The sequence below is a fragment of the Bos indicus genome, chromosome 1 (genome assembly GCF_029378745.1).
Source record: "Bos indicus isolate NIAB-ARS_2022 breed Sahiwal x Tharparkar chromosome 1, NIAB-ARS_B.indTharparkar_mat_pri_1.0, whole genome shotgun sequence".
Classification (NCBI taxonomy): Eukaryota; Metazoa; Chordata; class Mammalia; order Artiodactyla; family Bovidae; genus Bos; species Bos indicus.
The window spans coordinates 74,799,756-74,819,008 of NC_091760.1; the positions used below are offsets into that span (position 1 = coordinate 74,799,756).

A 19,253-nucleotide genomic window follows, 5' to 3' on the forward strand; every position below is an offset into this window, starting at 1 on the left:
CATTTCCTTCTCCAGGAGATCTTCCCAACCCAGGGATTGAACCTGGGTCTCCCTCATTGTAGGCAGATGCTTTAGCGTTGGATCCACTTAAAAGCACAACATTTCTTTGAAATTAGTGTTGCAAGGAAATTGAAGACATCCACAAATCCATGGTATCAGTTAGCCTCTTTCAGTTAATGGAAAAGCATCTCAGTACTACCATCTATGTTTTTGGCAAAAGGAACTCCCACTCAAAAAAGTCAACATTCTTTTCAATATATATAGTTACTGATTTAACTGCTGTATGGTACGGTAATGAAAAAAAAAAATACTGAAGGACGGGGGCATTAAGACAGACAGAAAGACATGGTCTTGACTCTGCTTCAAGTCCCTTCTAGCCCCAGATTCATGACACAAAATGTTCTCATCTGTTTGGTCATGAACTTTCTGAGTGACCTTGGGTAATTCAATTCCCTTCTTTGTCCTTCAGTGTTCTCATATATTCTTGTTCTTTTCCATTTGTTTGAGGTCTGAAAACTTGATCAAGACTGGGTAGTTATTATCTTCCCAATGTAAGAAATTTTTATTTCTCCTAAAGAAAACTCACCTGCTCTGAAACTCCTTCTCCGTATCGAAGCAAAGTCACAAAATGCTCACAGTTGTTGACAAGTATGTCATATTCCACCTCTTGCCCAATAACAAACTCTGACCGTTGGATAACTTCTTCAACAGGGAGAGGGGGGTATGTATCATCATATTTATTGTTTATTCTGTATGTGTCTTTTCCAACAACATCCTTCAAAAGCTGCATCTTCACCAGGGCCTTTCTGCTGAATAGAGACTTGGCACTTGTAAACGATGGGGAGATGCCATCCTCTATAAGGAGAATTCTGGTTAGCAAAACACAACAATCCAGCCCAGTGAACTCCAATGCCATCCTAACTTATCCTCAAACCAGAAACCACTTAATCTTACTAACCATCAACACTCATTCTCTAATTTACCAATAACACTTATTCAATACTCTTAAGACTGAGAATATAAGAAAACTTTTTGAAAATTTCTATCTCCCCATTGGGCTTCCCTGGTGGCTCAGCAGTAAAGAATCTGCCTGTCAATGCAGGAGACATAAGAGATGAGGGCTCGATCCCTGGGTTGGGAAGATCCCCTGGAGCAGGCCATGGCAACCCACTCCAGTATTCTTGCCTGGGAAATGCCATGGACAGAGGAGCCTGGTGGGCTACAGTCCATGGGGTTGCAAAAGAGTCGGACACGACTGAGCGACTAAACAACAACATATAGAACAAACTGGGTGTGAAAAATCTACTCATTCTTGAGGTGTAAGTTCTCTATCAATTAGTATTATTATTAGGGATCTTGGCATATGTTTCTAACATAGTACAGAGAAGATCACTGCCCCCTTTTTCTATAAAGCCCTGTTTTTTGGCACCAGAACCTTTCTAAATTAGTATGCTTGGGCTTAGCAGCAGAGTGTTAAGATTGATGCTCTCCTCTTACAACTAAGCTGCACTTCTTACAGCTACCTCTCTGCTTTTACACTTATTCTTTTAATCAGGCTTTACTTTGAAATCTGCTGGGGACCCTAAGCATTTGACAGGGTCAGTTGGGATCAGCTGGGGCCCTGTCTTTGTTTTGCTAGTTCCTTTAGCCAAGAAACTAAGTCCTAAAACTAAGCCTAATGCAGTAGGCACTATCCACTCTATGTGGTCCTTTGCTGTGCTCCACCCACCTGTCACAACGCCCTGTGCCCCACCACTCCATCTTACTGCCTCTATTGGTAAGCATTTGCCTGCTGCTAAGTCGCTTCAGTCGTGTCCAACTCTGTGCGACTCCATAGACGGCAGCCCACCAGGCTCCCCCGTCCCTGGGATTCTCCAGGCAAGAACACTGGAGTGGGTTGCCATTTCCTTCTTCAATGCAGGAAAGTGAAAAGTGAAAGTGAAGTCGCTCAGTCGTGTCTGACTCCTAGCGACCCCATGGACTACAGCCTACCAGGCTCCTCCGTCCATGGGATTTTCCTGGCAAGAGTACTGGAGTGGGTTGCCACTGCCTTCTCCCAAGCATTTGCCTAAACAGCCCCAAATCTCTGTATCCTGACTGGCCATGGTTGTTATCTGAGATTGGAAAAGTGATTCCTTAGTGTTCAGCTTTAAAGCCAGGCCCTAGGCCCTCTCTATCTGCCCAAGATTGCTATGCTTGGCCATTGTTGAAGTAAACCATGAGATGAAAGGCTGCTATATAACCAGTGTTTAGACACTTTTCCTTTCAGTAATGACTAAAAGCAAACTTTTTTTCCTACTCCTCTTTTTTTTCACTCCTTTGAACTCCTTTTCATTGGAGTAGCATTTTCAATACCTTACATATTCCAAATTCTTACACAGTACAAGTTCATAGAACACGTATATCCTAGTTAGAATTACTCATCAACTAGTTTGAAGCAATCAATTTATTGATGACAAAATCAAAGCGTGGAGAGAGAAACTGGCTTGCGGAACATCACACAAGTAGTTAACAGAAACAGGAATTTAATTTCAGTCAAAGCTCAGTGCTTGAACCATATCAGTATGGAGCTTAAGATGTGAAAAAAAGGAAACAGCACAAAAGCCTCATATTGTTTTCTAAATGTGAAAGCTGCAGAGATAATATAAAGAATTCCTTAGTATTAATCACTAGACTCTACAGAATGAATAGCTCTGTATCGTAAATGCCATTTTATTTGCCATTTCCATTTCCAGTATTCCAGAACAAGTGGCAAATAGCTCAAAATCTCGCAAAAATCACTTCATTAAAAGTTCTCAGAAGCTCTCAAGATAGTAAAACTTCAACCTGTAAACACTTCTTTTTAAAGGTATCTTGAGGGAAAAAATATTCTAGGCTCTTTGTTATTTGCATACATTTTTCTTAATAGCTTGTACTCATTTCTAAACATGTAGAAAATACAGAAAAATACAGCATAAACACTAAATATAAATTACCTGCTATCCTGCCAGAAATAACTATCATTATTAATGTATTTACACTGTCTTTATCACTTGCAAATATACATGTATGTGTTTACATTAACACATATGTGTATATATATGATTTCTTTGCAAACTCGATACCATATTACACATTGCATTTTTAATCTGTAATTTGCCAATAGTTATCATACCAGATCATCTTTCATGCAATTAAAGATATCTAGAAATTACTTTCAGCTGTTAAAGTGGCCACTGTTTTAGTCTGCTTAGCACTTCATCCTACCACTACTTCTTTCTTTCTAGAAAAGACTCTGTCTAAGCCAGTCATACTGTCCCATTCCTGGACATAGTGATGGTTCCGTAATGGACAGGGGACCCACACCAGACAATCAAGAGTCATTCTCCATGATTTTTCTAACTTTAGCAGACAAAGAGTATCTCTCTCCTGTGGGTCACCAGCCTACAAGGATGTGAGCCTAAGGATGCCTAGGGTCATCAGTTCAGCTTCTTAGACATAGCCTGGGAAAATAAATAAAATATATACAAAAAGAATGCAGATGTGGGACAAAGAGTTTTGATAGTGTTTAAACTTCTAGATCCAGGTATCCCTGAGACCAGCCTCATCTCTTCCCTTCCTGTAGTTTACTTCAGTAAAGCAATGAATTTGCCTTTTTTTCTAAACTAATTTGATTTATTACTTGCAACTAAAAAGTTCTACCAAACACAAAATCCTAATATCTGAGGCTAAATCATAATTCATTTAACCATTATCTTTTTAATCTTATTAATCCATTGTCTAACTTTTTTTACCCACCATAAAAAATCAATAGTTACTTTTTTCCCATTGTCCTTTTTTTAAACCATTATAAATGAGATAGCAGTGAACACTCTAATACACAAATCCTAAATAAGTTCTCTAAAAATATTTCCCAAGAATAGATTCATAGAGGTAGAATTACAGGATCAGAGCATGGAAACTCTTTTAAGACTCTTAACGTGCATGCATGCCAAGTCACTTCAGTCATGTCCAGCTCTTTGTGATCCCATGGACTGTAGCCCACCAGGCTCCTCTGTCCATGGAGTTCTCCAGGCAAGAAGACTGGAGTGGGTGGCCATGCTCTCCTCCATGGGATATTCCCGACCCAGGGATCAAACCCATGTCTCCTGCAGTTCCTGCGTTGTAGGCAGATTCTTTACCACCCAGCCACCAGGGAAGCTCAAGACTCTTGACACATCTTGCTAAATTGTTTTGGGGAATGATTTTATCAACTTGTATTTCTATCAACAATATCCTGTGTTCATTTCATTATACTTTTATCAACACTGATTTTCATTTTTTAAAATTCTGCTAATGTGAGAGGCATAAAATCTATCATTTTATAATTCCTAGATGACTTAAAAGCTGAATGCTTTAAAAATGGGTCTTGGAGACTTTCATCTTCTACAAACTGTTCACAATCTTTTATCCATTTGTTTGTTGGGATTTGAGTATTCACTGTTCCCTCGGAGGAAGAAACTCTTGCCCCAAATATCATGTGCTGGGTTTCCTCACCTCTTTCAAGTTTTCTCAAATGTTCCTTTCTCATGAGATTTTCCCGACCAGCTAATTTCAAACTGTAGCAACTACAACTCCCCAGAACTTCCTATCCTGCTTCTATGATTTATTTTCTCCATATCACTTATCTCTAATCTAACATTGCTTTCTGTATTCTGTTCATACTCCCTCTCTCAGGCTCTCTGTCTCCTCTCTCTCTGTCTCTCTCTCTCTCTGTCCACTAGAATGTAGGGATTGGCTTATGTATCCCTAGCATTTGAATAATATTTGGCATATAACAAGAAAAATCTATAAATAGATGTTAAGTGATTGAAATAATCTACTTGTATTATATATAAAGACACTGACTCTTGTCACATTTGTGGCAAATATCTTCCCCAGTTAATTCAGTTCAGTTCAGTTCAGTTCAGTCGCTCAGTCATGTCCAACTCTTTGCAACCCCATGAACTGCAGCACACCAGGCCTCCCTGTCCATCACCAACTCCTGGAGTTAACCCAAACACATGTCCATCAAGTCAATGATGCCATCCAACTATCTCATCCTCTGTTGTCACCTTCTCCTCCTGCCTTCAATCTTCCCCAGCATCAGGGTCTTTTCAAATGAGTCAGTTCTTTGCATCAGGTGGCCAAAGTACTGGAGTTTCAGCTTCAACATCAGTCCTTCCAATGAACACCCAAGACTGATCTCCTTTAGGATGGACTGGTTGGATCTCCTTGCAGTCCAAGGGACTCTCAAGAGTCTTCTCCAACACCACAGTTCAAAAGCATCAATTCTTCGGCGCTCAGCTTTCTTTATAGTCCAACTCTCACATCCATACATGACTACTGGAAAAACCATAGCCTTGACTAGACAGACCTTTGTTGACAAAGTAATGTCTCTGCTTTTCAATATGCTGTCTAGGTTGGTCATAACTTTCCTTCCAAGGAGTAAGCATTTTTAATTTCATGGCTGCAATCACCATCTGCAGTGATTTTGGAGCCCAAAAAAATAAAGTCAGCCACTGTTTCCACATCTATTTGCCATGAAGTGATGACACCGGATGCCATGATCTTAGTTTTCTGAATGCTGAGCTTTAGGCCAACTTTTTCACTTTCCTCTTTCACTTTCATCAAGAGGCTCTTTAGTTCTTCTTCACTTTCTGCCATAAGGGTGGTATCATCTGCATATCTGAGGTTATTGACATTTCTCCTGGCAATCTTGATTCCAGCTTGTGCTTCCTCCAGCCCAGCATTTCTCATGATGTACTCTGCATATAAACAGGGTGACGATACACAGCCTTTACATACTCCTTTTCCTATTTGGAACCAGTCTGTTGTTCATTTACTTTTTGTGTTTTTTTTTTTTTAATCCATAAGCTTAAAATCCTAATGTTACTTGGCTTTTGTGATTTCTTCAATGCCACTTTAGCCTTAGAATTGTTCATTCTTGTCCAGTCGCTAACTCGTGTCCAACTTTTTGGGACCCCATCGACTATAGCATACCAGCCTTCCCTGTCCTTCACTATCTTCCAGCATTTCATATGATGTACTCTGCATATAAGTTAAATAAGCAGGGTGACAATATACAACCTTGATGTACTCCTTTCCCAATTCTGAACCAGTCCATTGTTCCATGTCCAGTTCGGACTACTGCTTCTTGACTTAATACAGCATACAGGCTTCTCAGGAGACATGTAAGGTGGTCTAGTATTAACATTTCTTTAAGAATTTTCCACAGTTTGTTGTGGTCCACACAGTCAAAGGCTCTAGTGTAGTCAGTGAAGCAGAAGTAGATGTTTTTCTGGAATTCCCTTGCTTTCTCTATGATCCAATGGATGCTGGCATCTGTACATCTGGAAGTTCTAGGTTCACTTACTGCTGAAGCCTAGCTTGAAGGATTTTGAGCATAATCTTGCTAGCATGTGAAATTAGTGAATTGTATGGTAGTTTGAACACTCTTGGGCATTGCCCTTCTTTGGGATTGGAATTCCAGTCCTGCGACCATTGCTGAGCTTTCCAAATTTGCCCACATACTGAGTGCAGCACTTTCACAGCATCATCTTTTAGGATTTGAGAAAGCTCAGCTGGAATTCTATCACCTCCACTAGCTTTTTTCGTAGTAATGCTTCCTAAGGCCTACTTGACTTCACACCCCAGGATGTCTTAGAATATCCTTCCAAAATCCTAGATCAGCTGGATTTACCTAGTTTCTACATTATATTTCTGGTTTGTTTTATAATTTTGTTCATGATTACTTCTTGTAGCAAGAAAGCTAAAAAACTCCCAGGAACTTCAGAAAGCAAAACTTACCTAGAGGTGCTATGTTGATAACATACCCATCACCCAAGTACAGTGCCCAATGTTGATAACAAGGACGAAACACTTCAATCAAATCCCCTGGCCGAGGATTGCCAGGATAGCTCAAACTAAAGCAATCATTAAATGCCATCTGCAATGACAGACACCAAGATCTAGCTGATGTGACTTGCCAAAAGAAAATCAGTTCAAGGCTTCTATAGAAACATAACAATACAGACTTTATTGGGACTGCATCCCTTATTAAATATTTAGACTCACACCACTGTCCTTTGAATGATTCCAACACAGAATTATGTGCACACATACAGGCAAGTGGAGAAAGAATCTGTCTGCTATTGCTTAATTTTCTACAGCAGTGCTTCTCATACTGATTAACCCCAGGGCTCCTTTGTTATAATAAGCATTTCATAATTCTCTCTTTAAATCCAGAAATTCGTGGATAATGTAATTTACCTATATACAAGATTTCAAAAATTAATATGATACCCTATTTGGAATAGAAAGGGGAAGTAAATTTGTAATAATACTTGTTTTACTGTGTAAATGCTGAGTTCATGAATACCCAAAAATATAATAAAGCACTTATAATAAAATACATCAGGGTTTAGAAGTAGAAGATCAGAGTCTTTCAGCCTTTCATATAGCAACATAGTAAAATCAAAAAGAAGAGGTTTGTAGACACTAACATTCTGTGCAAAAAAAAAAAAAAAGCAAAAACCTTTAATTGCAAAACTTACTCTGTGTTTTAAGCAGACACAAGTTCCAGGCTCAGAAGAGTGTCCAGTCTGATATCCAGGCATACTGTAAGACACAGGACCTTTCTTCCTTGTGCTGAACTGTGCTGTGCAGACTTAGGCACACTTGCGTCCGCCTGAAACCATATACAATTCCCCGTGTCACTGTCCTTTGAAGTAAAAGTCTTTTGCTTTATCTGAGTCTCCCAGACCTCCCCTGAGTCTCAAGAGGCTGACTCAAGGGTTAATGATTAGGTGTATGGCATAAACCGAGCACTTCCCTCATGGCTCAGATGGTAAAGTGTCTGCCTACAATGCGGGAGACCCAGCTTCAATTCCTGGGTCGGGAAGATCTCCTGGAGAAGGAAATGACAACCCACTCCAGTGTTCTTGCCTGGAAAATCCCATGGTCAGAGGAGCCTGTAGCCTATAGGCTCCTCAGTCTATGGGGTCGCAAAGAGTCAGACACGACTGAGTGACTTCACTTTCACTGTTCACGGCATAAACCAACACAACTCTGTAAGGCAACTATTCTCCAACTAAAACTAAATTTAAAATAAGTAAAGAAGTAGTTGGCACATAACAAGTAATATATATGTCTCAACTGTCTCAATTAAACAGCTAATCTTTGGGATATTCCCCACAAATATTTTTTGGTTATAATTTCTATTCAAAAAAGGAGTTAATGAATTTAAAAGAAGAGTTAATGATTAGGAAATGTGAAAAGGTAGAAAAAAGGAATAGCTGTTGAGTGGGGAAACTGGTAACAATTTAGACTATAAACCAGCCACATGGTAGAGTCACCAAACTCCTAGTTCTCTGAAAGATAAAGATCTCACATTCCTAAATTGTTTTTACAGGTGAAAACTACTGACCTCAAGCATATAGACCCCCAAATGGTTGAAATCACAAGATTAATCATCTTTGAAACTTCACATTGGATACTATCCAATATAAGAACTGAGCATAAGCTGATCACACAGCCTGTGGTCCCTCCCTCACCTTGCCTTTAAACACCCTTCTCTGAAAGCCACTGGGGAGTTCAGATCTTTTCAGCATGAACTGCCCATTCTTCTTGCCTGGCACCATGCAATGAATACTATACTTTCCTTCACCACAACCCAGTCTCAGGAGATTGACTTTGCTGCATGTCAAGCAAGAGGACCCAAACCCAGGTTCAGCAACATACCCACTAAATATCAGTAAATGCTCCTTGTTACTGTGACAACCACAAACACCCTCCAGATTTCCACCACTCCTCAACTGCCCTGCTTACTGTCTAATTCTTCATTTTTGAATCCAAAACAAGTGCAAAGTAGTTGAGGCAGAAAGGAGACAATTTTGAAGTTTGGGAAGTTCATCATATTAATGTGTATGTCTGAAAATTCTCAGTTTGGTGATTTTTTTCCTTTGAAGAGAGTATTTTTAAGAAAGAACATATAAGTCTCTGATGGGTGATTTTTATGGAACATTACATTTCCTATGTATAGCACTGAAGCAGAATGACTCAGTAAAAGGAAGTTATGTACATTCACTGATAATCAAAAAGGGATTTTATGCTATATCCATGTTGAACATCTAATTGACAACAGAGTATTCCTCGGCATCTCTCACTCTAATGTAGATACTCATTTACAAAATAAACCCCAGTGCCAGAAAGGGGAACTTCCAAATCATCTAAATTATAATTATAATAGCATAGGCAAAGGACTTGGGAATACAGACTATTATTTCCCTGGCACGCTAAAAGTCTTTTTTTACAACAATTAATATTGGGAGGGTGTTTTCTCAAGTATTTGTATGCCATCTGTTGAAAAGTTCAATCATCACCCTGTCACAGAAAGGAGGCCAAATGCAAGCTGTCCATCTGTTGAAAAACAACTATTAAAACAACTTTATGGAAACCGTTAAGTCTAACCACCCTCTCAAATATGTTTGAGTCTTATTAAAATGGCAGTTCAAAATTTGGCCACATGGGCACTAAAAGGAAAAATAGATACTACACTATGATATAAACAAACACATTTCCCATGAATAGGAAGCAGCAAGCACACACAGCTGCCTGTTAGCATTCAGAGACCTAGCCAAGCTTACAATAATAACCACCATTTGAACAGAAAGTACTTTGTAGTATAACATGTTTTTTTTTCAAGTGCACTATCTCAATTAACCCTAATTAATTTTTTAAAAAATCTACCATGATTTGAGTTTATTATGTTATTATCCCATTTTACAGCTAAAATGATAGTAGCAAATGCCAATTTCTGAAAAATACTCACTGAAATCCTTGAATTATAAAACATGGAGGGAAAAAAATAACTGGCTTACGTGTGAGAGATATGATTTCTTGCTTCAGGTCTTCTCCATGACTTCTGTCACTTTGGGACTTATATGCAAAATATAAAACTATAAAACATAAAGAAGAAAAACAGATAGGAGGAAATCCTCAGGCTCCAGGGTAAACAAAGATTTCTTAGACTTGATACCAGAAGTGTGCATATGTGTGCTCAGTCATGTCCAACTCTTTGCGACTCCATGGACTGCAGCCCGTCACGCTCCTCTGTCCATGGGATTTCCCAGGCAGGAACACTGGAGAGGGTTGCCACTTCCTTCTCCAGGGAATCTTCTCGACCCAGAGACCGAGTCAGAGTCTCTTGTATCTCCTGCATTGGCAGGTGGATTCTTTAGCACTGCTCTACCTGGGAAACTGATACCAAAAGTACTATCCATAAAAGGGAAAACTGACAAATTTGATGTCCTCAAAATGTCAAACTTTTGCAACACAAAAGATCCTGCTAAAATGACAAAAAAGATAAGCTATGGAGCAGAAGAATATTTTTGAAAACCACATATCCAAGAAAGGACCAATATCAAGAACATAAAAAGAACACTCAAAACTTAACAATTGAAAAGACTACAGTTAGAATCTGAGCAAAAGACACAATGACACATTTTGTCAAAGAAGAGACACAGATGTCAAGCAAGCCATGTTACATCATTAGCAATTAGGGAAATTTGGATTAAAACCACGATAGCACTACTTACCTATCACAATAGCTAAAATAAAAAAACTGTGACCAGAGAAAATTCTGGCAGGGATGTAGAGTTACTGAATCATTCACGCAGTGCTGGTGAAAATATAAAATTTTGCAGTCACTCAAAGCAGTCTAGAAATCCCTTTAAAAATGTAACTCATAACTACCATGTGTGCTTGCATAAGTTGCTTCAGTCATGTCCGATTCTTTGCAACCCCATGGACTGTAGCCTGCCAGGCTCCTCTGTCCATGGGATTCTCCAGGTAAGAATACTAGAGTGGGTTGCCAAGTCCTCCCCCAGGGGATCTTCCCCACCCAGGGATGGGACCCATGTTTCCTGCATTGCAGGCAGATTCTTAGGAAGCCCTTATAACTACCATATGATCCAGCACTTGCACTCCTACATATTTATTCCAGAGATTGAAAACATGAGACTTATATTGACTCAAAAACCTGTATAAAACCTATACAAAAACCTATTATAGCATAATAGCCCCAAACTGGTACATCCCAGATGATCTTCCATGGGTGAACAATAAACAATTTGTGGCACATCCACAGCATGGAACATTACTAAGAAATAAAAAGGAACAAACTGCTGACGAATGCAACAGCATAACCAGGATGAATCTCCAGAGAACTGTGCTGAGTGAAAAAAGCCAGACACAACATTATATATATAATTCCATCTATATACAACATCCTTGACATGACCAAATCACAAAAATAGAGAATGAATAGTGGTTGCCAGGGGTTAATGAAGTGGTAAAAAGGAAGTGGGTGTGGCTATAGAAAGGCAACATATGAGAGATGTTAGAAGTGGTGGAATACTCTGCCTCTCCACGTGGTCCATGTCAATAACCTGTTTGTGATACTGCAGTGTGGTTTTGCAAGAAGTTGCCACTGGGAAAAAGCAGGCAATGGTACAAGGGATCTCTCTGCATTATTTCTTACAACTGCATGTGAATCTACAGTTAGCTCAAAATAAAAATCTTTAACAGAAAAAGAAAATTCACTGTATTTTTTCCCACAGAGAAGAGGATCAATATGTGGAAATTATACTGAGACAGCTTTTAGCTGTATATGAGGAAAATTCTTCTTACATTGAAGGTGATCTAACAATGAAATGGAGGACCTTGTACAGATAGCAGTCCCTGTCACTGAAGATCCTTAAATACAGTCACAGTCAATAAAAAGAAGATTTCCATGGGAGGTGGGGAAGATGGTGGTAGGGAAAAGAGGCCTTCCAAGTTCTCTTTGATCTCCAGTGTTCATCTCATTCTATTTCCCAGTAACTGTGCAATCCTCAAACCAACCCCACAAAGTAGATATAATTATTTCCCCCGTTTTAAAGATGAGGAACCTGACATTTACCACAGTTCAGGGACTCATACAAAGTCACACAGTGGGAAAGGGCAGAACCCACATCTGGACTTAGAGTAGCCGACGCCTAGTTCAGGCTCTTCATCCCAAACTGCTTGTCCCCATGTGCGCTGTATCTCCTCCCTAACTGACCTTTGAGATCGGGTGACATTTGTGACCTGATGATTACCATCACCTTTTTACAGATGAGGAAACAAGAGACTCATATGATTTAAGTATCAGAACTAAAGTCACACAGATAGTGACAGAACTATAATTCAGTCCCAAGTCTCTTTGTTTTCCAGACTGCATGCTCCTTCCTTACATCACTGATTAACATCATTGACCAAAGGAACTGCTACAAAACAAAATTTCATCTTTTCCCTCTCCTCAAATATCCATCAGATAAAGAGGCTGCAAAAGCATACAGAATGTGTATTTCATAAAACAACATAGGAGGGTTTTAAACATTCATACATGGAACCAGTGAGTCATCGGAAGTGGAGCCTTAGGGAACCCCTGCTCTTCTGCAGGGGAGGTGTCAAGATGAGAAGATTCTAGATGCATTTAGAAGGTTCCCAGACTCATATCTTAGAGAAATGTCTAAAACCTGTCTGCTTGAATAATTTTATTTTCATGGCCATCCACCCATTTCATTCAAGCCCAAGTATGTCATGTCGTGCTTCTGAAAGACAATAATTCAGAACCAATTAAAGATACATTTTTAAGTCCTCTGCTGAAAGCTGTGTGTGTCACCTTTAAGGTAAAAATTTTAACAGTTCATTTTAACAGTTCATCTGCACAGAATTGTTTGACTAGTTTATAATAAAGAGTGACAAGAAAGTAAGTCTGTAATCTTTATGCAAGAAATTTCCTTTTTCAACTGCCAAAACAAGCTGCCCTGTTTATAGCTCCCTGTAGGTCCCTGGGGCTACATCAAAAGAAATAACAGGCCCCTGCACAGAGAGGGACTGGCTGATTAACTGCTGCTCATGTCCATGGAGCCACCTGTGCTACAAGAATACTAACAGCACTTTTTCACAAACTACTCCCAAGGACGCTATCGGCAGTCTGAAACATGATCACAGCCTATCCTTATATAAGTCCAAAAGTCTCCCAATTCAATTTGGACCCTTTCCCACTCCAGCAGCACATTTCATCCATAGCCCTGCCACATTGAGATGGTTCCACAAATCTCCCTGTTCCCAGAATGGCTACTTCACAAACTCTCAGAGCTGCAAGGATCCTTGGTCCAACATCCTCTCCCTACAGCTGAGGGTTCCACGTCCCAGTATGATGAATCTTCCTCAGCCACTGCCCAGTCATTCCTTGCCTGGAACCCCTCCATGGATCCTCATGTTGAGTCTGCATCGCACCCCGTCTGTAATCCTGGACTCCTTATTCATCCCTATGTTCTAAGCAAACCAGACCATTATTCCTCACTTTCACCTGGAGTTACGTTGCTAATAATGAAATTTCTACTTGGCATTTGCTGATCATTTCCAAATGACCCACTCTTAAAGGTCCAGATCAGATACCATCTCCTCCACAGGGTCTTCCTCCACTCAGCCAGAACTGACTATGAGCTTTCAAATTACCACTGCTCCTTTCTCTAACACCCACTATGTTTCCTACACCTGCATCACTTATTGGTGTCTAGGGAATTTTCTGCTCCATGCAGAGGGCCGGTTCCTGTTTATCTCTACACCTTCAGTTTCCTGCAGAGCTTATCTGGCTCAAATAACTGCTCAGAATGTTTAATAAATGAAGGAATGAGGATTCCAAGCTCGGGGAGAAGAGAATGGCTGGGCTTTTCCAGCACATAAATTACATTAACAGTTCTGAATGTCAAAGTGATATCACCATTGGTTGCTCCAAAGCCTAACAGAGCATAATAATAAAGGTTTATATTGTAACTCATTTCCATGAGGATCTGATGCTGGAAAAGACTGAAGGCAGGAGGACAAGGGGACAACAGAGGATGAGATGGTCTGATGGCATCACCAATTCAATGGACATGAGTTTGAGCAAGCTCTGGGAGATGGTGAAGGACAGGGAAGCCTGGCATACATGGGGTTGCAAAGAGTCTGAGCGACTGAACAACAGCAGCAACAGTGATAAAGAACTCGCCTGCCAATGCAGGGTACATAAAGTGATGCGGGTTCCATCCCTGGGTCGGGAAGATCCCCTGGAGGGCATGGCAACCCATTCCAGTGTTCTTGCCTGGAGAATCCCTTGGACAGAGGAGCCTGGCAGGATACAGTCCATAGTGTCGCAGAGTCGGATACAACTGAAGCGACTTACCACCCCCCTGCGCACCCCACGACCACCACCACCACCCTCACCTCACACACACACACAAGGGATAGAGGCTTTGGTAAGCAAGACCAGGTCCAGTCCCTGTTTTGCCATTTGATAGCTGTGTGATTTGGGAAAGCGAGTCTCTCTTTCCCTGTGGCCTCTTTAAAAAAAAAAAAAAAGATGTGGGTGAAATTACATGCTCTCCACTGGTTCTTGGGGCTCTCGTCTGACAGTAGGTTCAGCAAGGCTGTCTGGGGGCCTAGCAGGCTTCCCTCCCCATCCCTAGGACACCTCACTCTGACGCCGGCTTGGTGTCCCCTCCAGTGGCAGCGGCGAGGGTCCTGAGGTCCCGCCGGCCTCACCGCTGCTGCCCCTCCCGCTAACGGCCCGGGCTCCACTCCACCTGGGGGGAGGTCAAGGCGGCAGTGGCCGTCTACCGGTAACCAGGGCGGCCTCCAGCGCCAACTCCACCCTGCCGCGCGGAGACTTCCTGGCGCCCCGACGCTGCCGCGCACGCACGCTCGCCGCTCCTGCCGCCCGCCCAGCGGGCCGGCCCCGCGCAGCCGCCGGAGTTCCCTCCGCTCGCTCGCCCCCGACTCCGCACACGTCTCTATCCCCCAACGCCGCACTCCTGGGAGCCCCACGGAACACCTGCCCTCCGCCCGCACAGGCACACACACAAACCCTACAGCCGAGGCGCAGCCCCAGCGCGGGAACTAACCAAGGAACCGCGCCCCGCCACTGCGACGTCCTGGCTGGTCAAGGCACGGAGGTTGTACAGTTAAGTTGCCTTGTTGAGCCCAGAAATGTTATAAGCATGAATACACACTGCATCCGCTCGAAGTGCGCCCCCCGCCCCCCAGCTCTATACAGACCCTCGGAGTCAGTAGAAAGGGTCCTGGTCCCTGTGCCCCAAGAAAGCACCTCAGTCTAAGCTGGGGGTGGGGGGAGGGTAATGGGGAAAGGGGTGGGGAAGGAAGCAGTGACCTTAAAAAACCTTCCTCCTTCCCACCACACATGGTGTATTCTGTGAGCCCGATCCTGCGCCCAGGACTGTGGGGACACGCATGGACCCCCCACCCACTTTGGCCTCCTCCCTGTCGCCACCCTGCAGCCCAGGATCAACTTCAGAAGTGGGCGGAGTGGGGAACGGAGGAAGGAAGGGTGCACAGGTCCCCGTTTCTTCCAGTGAGGAATTTACCTGGCTCCAGATGCGGCCTTCCTTGAAGAAGAGGCTCTAGGAGGCAGCCAACTCCCCTCCCCCACATCCCCGCCCCGCCCCTGACAAGGGTCTGCTTCTATTTAGAGGAGTAGAGCAGGTCTTTTATTCAGTGTGACCTGGGTGCATGTGACAGGGCAGCACCTATCTGACTCTCTTTCAGGCCATAGGCCAACAGAGGCCTCCAGGAATAAAGCCATGAGAGTTTAAAAATAAAGGTGGGCGTGAAGAGTATCCATTTTCTCCTTGCTAAAAAAGGGAGGCCAGGAAAACAAACCAGCTAAGTAAGGAAGGCCCACAGACTGCTAAGTGAACCTTCTGGAGCACAGCACAAGGACTTGCCTTCAAACAAGTCGTCCTAACCTAGATTTTTACTCTGATATAAGTGGACTCTCAGCTAAAAGACAGGATTTTTTCCCTACTGATTCAAAGGCTGAACTAGCTCTCTAATTTTATGTTGTTTTGTCCCAGTGGAATAAGAACTACCTAAACATGCAGCCGCCTTTATAAAGGAACCAGGTTCTGTGGTGAAGGTTAAGGGTGAATCTGCAGGTTTTGACATCGAGGTCTGGCTTTGACATCTTTGGAAATTAATCAGTAGACATTGAAAACACGTGGAATCTAGATATATGTATTGATAAAGTAGAAACTCGAACACTTGAGAGTGTAGCTTTATTTTTATGAGTTAATATTTTTCCTACCTGTTCCCTGTTTAGTGTATTTTTAGAGTTATAAACTGAATTAGATATACCTTTCAGTGTTCTTTTAATATGTCAAAAAGAGATCCATAAACATGCATTTGCTTTATGTTCCCCAACTATTTCAATTGAGTCATCACTGAAGGCTGTGGTTCATGATTTTATGCAGGAGAGTTATTGTGAGCATTTATAAAGCCATCCTGCTTATGAGCTAAATTTATTATGTTTGCCAGGTTAATCTGTTTTCTCTAATCGGACACTTAATCATCGGCTCTCCTCCTTGCATTATAGATTCATGAATGTGAACCAAGGAGGGTTGCTCAGTCAGAACAAAATGATAAATTATCTTTTCATTTTTGGGGGGTATTTGTGATTAAATGCATCATGATAGAATTAAAATGAAATAAATCTTGTAATTTTACTTCTAGATCCCTGCCAGGTATAGATAAAATGCATTCGGTTAAGAGTAAATTCAATTTGATGCCTGAATGGAATTTGTAGGAGAAACAGAGAAAGCTTTGTTGTTCAGGAGAACTCTGAGTTCTCTCTTCCTTTCTACAGATTGGAGAGATACTTAATCACTCCTCATTGGTACTCTACGGATGAACAGTACAGAATTAAAATTTCTATCCAGAAAGAATGAGGAATTAGTGTAGGGTAGTTATAGCCAGTTTGCCTGAATCCAGAGTTGTAGTCCTGGGATGTCAAGGGCTATACATGATATGTGATGGGACCAGGTATTAGATTACAACCAAATAACTCATTCCCATTATTTTGGCTATTATATTAAGTGAAGCACTGCATGGATGACACTTTAAGTTGCTGCCTAGTTAGGTGAAAGGGTTGAAACATATTGAAATAACCATAATGGAGATACTTTTGTCATGTTTGTTGTAAAATGAATAAAGTCCAGCAAAAGCCCAGTGTTAACAGGAATCATTATTTGCCTTTTTAACATATGGACTCTAAAATCAATTGGCAATGTGTGACGTTACTCCTCAAAAGAACTCTTGGTTTGGTTTGGTTTTAATAGAAGAAGAGCTAATGTACAGCGTTGTGCTAATCTCTGCTGCACAGCAAGGTAACTCAGTTGTACACATGTAAACATTCTTTTTTATATCCTTTTCCATTATGGTTTATCACAGGATCTTGAATATAGTTTCCTGTGCTATACTTTAGGACCTTATTGTTTATCCAGAAGAACTCTATTTTTTAATGCATATTTTACAAGTAGCAAAGCACTTTCCTATTCTTTCTCTCGTTTGAGCCTGACAGCAAATGCATGATTCCTCAGGTTCTGGAAGTCACTCTGAGGCCTGAGCCATGGAGTTCCTCACTCAGGGCCTCCCCCTGGGAAGGGTCCAGATCAGGTCTCTTAGTCAAGAGCTCTTCCTCACAGCCTAGATGTCCACTGACAGATGAATGGATAAAGAAGTTGTGGTACATATACACAATGAAATATTACTCAGCCATAAAAAGGAATGAATTTGAGTCAGTTGAACTGAGGCAGATGAACCTACAGCCTGTTATACGAAGTGAAGTAAGTCAGAAAGGGAAAACAACTATCATATATTAACATATATACATGGAATCCAAAAAGATGGTACTCATGAACCTGTTTGTAGGTCAGGAATAGAGACGCAGACATAGAGAACAGACTTGTGGGCACAGCAAGAGAAGGAGAGAATGGGATGAATTGAGAGAGTAGCACTGAGACATATACATTACCATATACAAAACAGACAGCTGGTGGGAAGTTGCTGTATAACACAAGGAGCTCAACGTCGTGCTCTGTGACAGCCTAGGGAGGTGGGATGGGGGGCAGTGGGATGAAGGTTCAGAAGGGAGGGGATATATGTATACTTATGGCTGATTCACATTGTTATACAGCAGAAACCAATAAAACATTGTAAAGCAATTATCCTCCAATTAATAATGAATTTTAAAAAGAGCTCATCCTCTACCCTGACTCCCTCTTTTGTTAGATATTAAAAGCAATGTCTTCCTTTTAGGTGAAAAAACTGCAAAAACAAAAGGCCTATACAAATACACAGTGAATGAGACTTCATGCAAAAATGATGTGATGATCTCATGACCTTAACTGAGATACTTGCTGAAACGACGCAGAGGTTTTTGGCTACAAGAGCATAACAGATGAGAGTGGAGACAAGCATATACTTCCAATGCAGCCCCCAAAGTTAATGCTGCAAAAAATAAAAGCTTTTTTCTCTACTTGACTATCCAGGCAACATGTCTGCTCAGATTGCATTTTGGTATGGAGTTCTTGAGCCTCTCATTCAATGGGTTTTGTACATTCTTGGTCAATATGGTTGGAACTAGAAATCTGTTTCCCTACTGAGTCCTTATGCAGTACATATCCAGGCTATGTGATGTCTCTGCGACTCTGTTTCCCAATGGTTATGTGCATGTGAAATTACTCAGCTTGGTGTGTTAAGCTGAGCCAAGTGTCTGAGGCAGTTAAGGGGACTGAATGATTGGAAAACAAGTGGAGAAAAGGAAGATTTAATGGAGCCCAGGTCAGAGGCACAGAAACCTATCAGCAAGTGGCAAGGAAGGAAGAACAGGGGCATGCCTTCTATAGAGGAAGTTGCCTGTATTCTGCCCAGGAAAAGGACAGTGGAAAAGCCCTGGACAGTGAGTTAGGAGTCTTTAGTTCTAATCCCGGAGAAGGCAATGGCACCCCACTCCAGTACTCTTGCCTGGAAAATCCCATGGACAGAGGAGCCTGGTAGGCTGCAGTCCATGGGGTCGCTAGGAGTCGGACACAACTGAGCGATTTCACTTTCACTTTTCACTTTCATGCATTGGCGGAGGAAATGGCAACCCACTCCAGTGTTCTTGCCTGGAGAATCCCAGGGACGGGGGAGCCTGGTGGGCTGCCATCTCTGGGGTTGCAGAGTCGGACACGACTGAAGCGACTTAGCAGCAGCAGCAGCAGCAGTTCTAATCCCAGTTCTTCCACTTGCTAGCTATGTGACACAGGGTATGTTCCTTAAACCTGAGCCTCAGTTATACACATAGGAAATGAGAAAAGAAATGACATAGCCTTCCATGTTCACAGATGTAC

At 41.7% G+C, this 19,253-nt stretch overlaps 1 protein-coding gene and 1 long non-coding RNA gene across 18 annotated transcripts in view; one reads left to right on the top strand and one right to left on the bottom strand.

Annotated features, from left to right (window-relative positions):
* The window catches only part of PLAAT1 (phospholipase A and acyltransferase 1), a 41,125-nt gene extending 25,572 nt beyond the window's left edge, over positions 1–15,553 (bottom strand). For 4 of the 17 annotated variants that reach the window (XR_011566713.1, XM_070789909.1, XM_070789898.1 and 1 more), the window contains exons 1-5: positions 15,450–15,553; positions 9,879–9,956; positions 7,554–7,687; positions 6,808–6,946; positions 587–855 (exon numbers count right to left, since the gene is read on the bottom strand). Coding sequence is in view for 16 of the 17 variants with exons in the window: in XM_070789909.1 (XP_070646010.1) it covers positions 587–855; positions 6,808–6,946; positions 7,554–7,616 (471 nt within the window). In the remaining variant the exon portion in view is untranslated. The other 13 variants (XM_070789806.1, XM_070789795.1, XM_019958036.2 and 10 more) reach the window with 13 other exon arrangements.
* Positions 14,787–18,414, top strand: LOC139183182 (uncharacterized). Its single transcript, XR_011566716.1, has 2 exons — positions 14,787–15,020; positions 18,178–18,414. It is a non-coding gene; the product is annotated as an uncharacterized lncRNA (long non-coding RNA).
* The last annotated feature ends 839 nt before the right edge of the window (positions 18,415–19,253 follow it).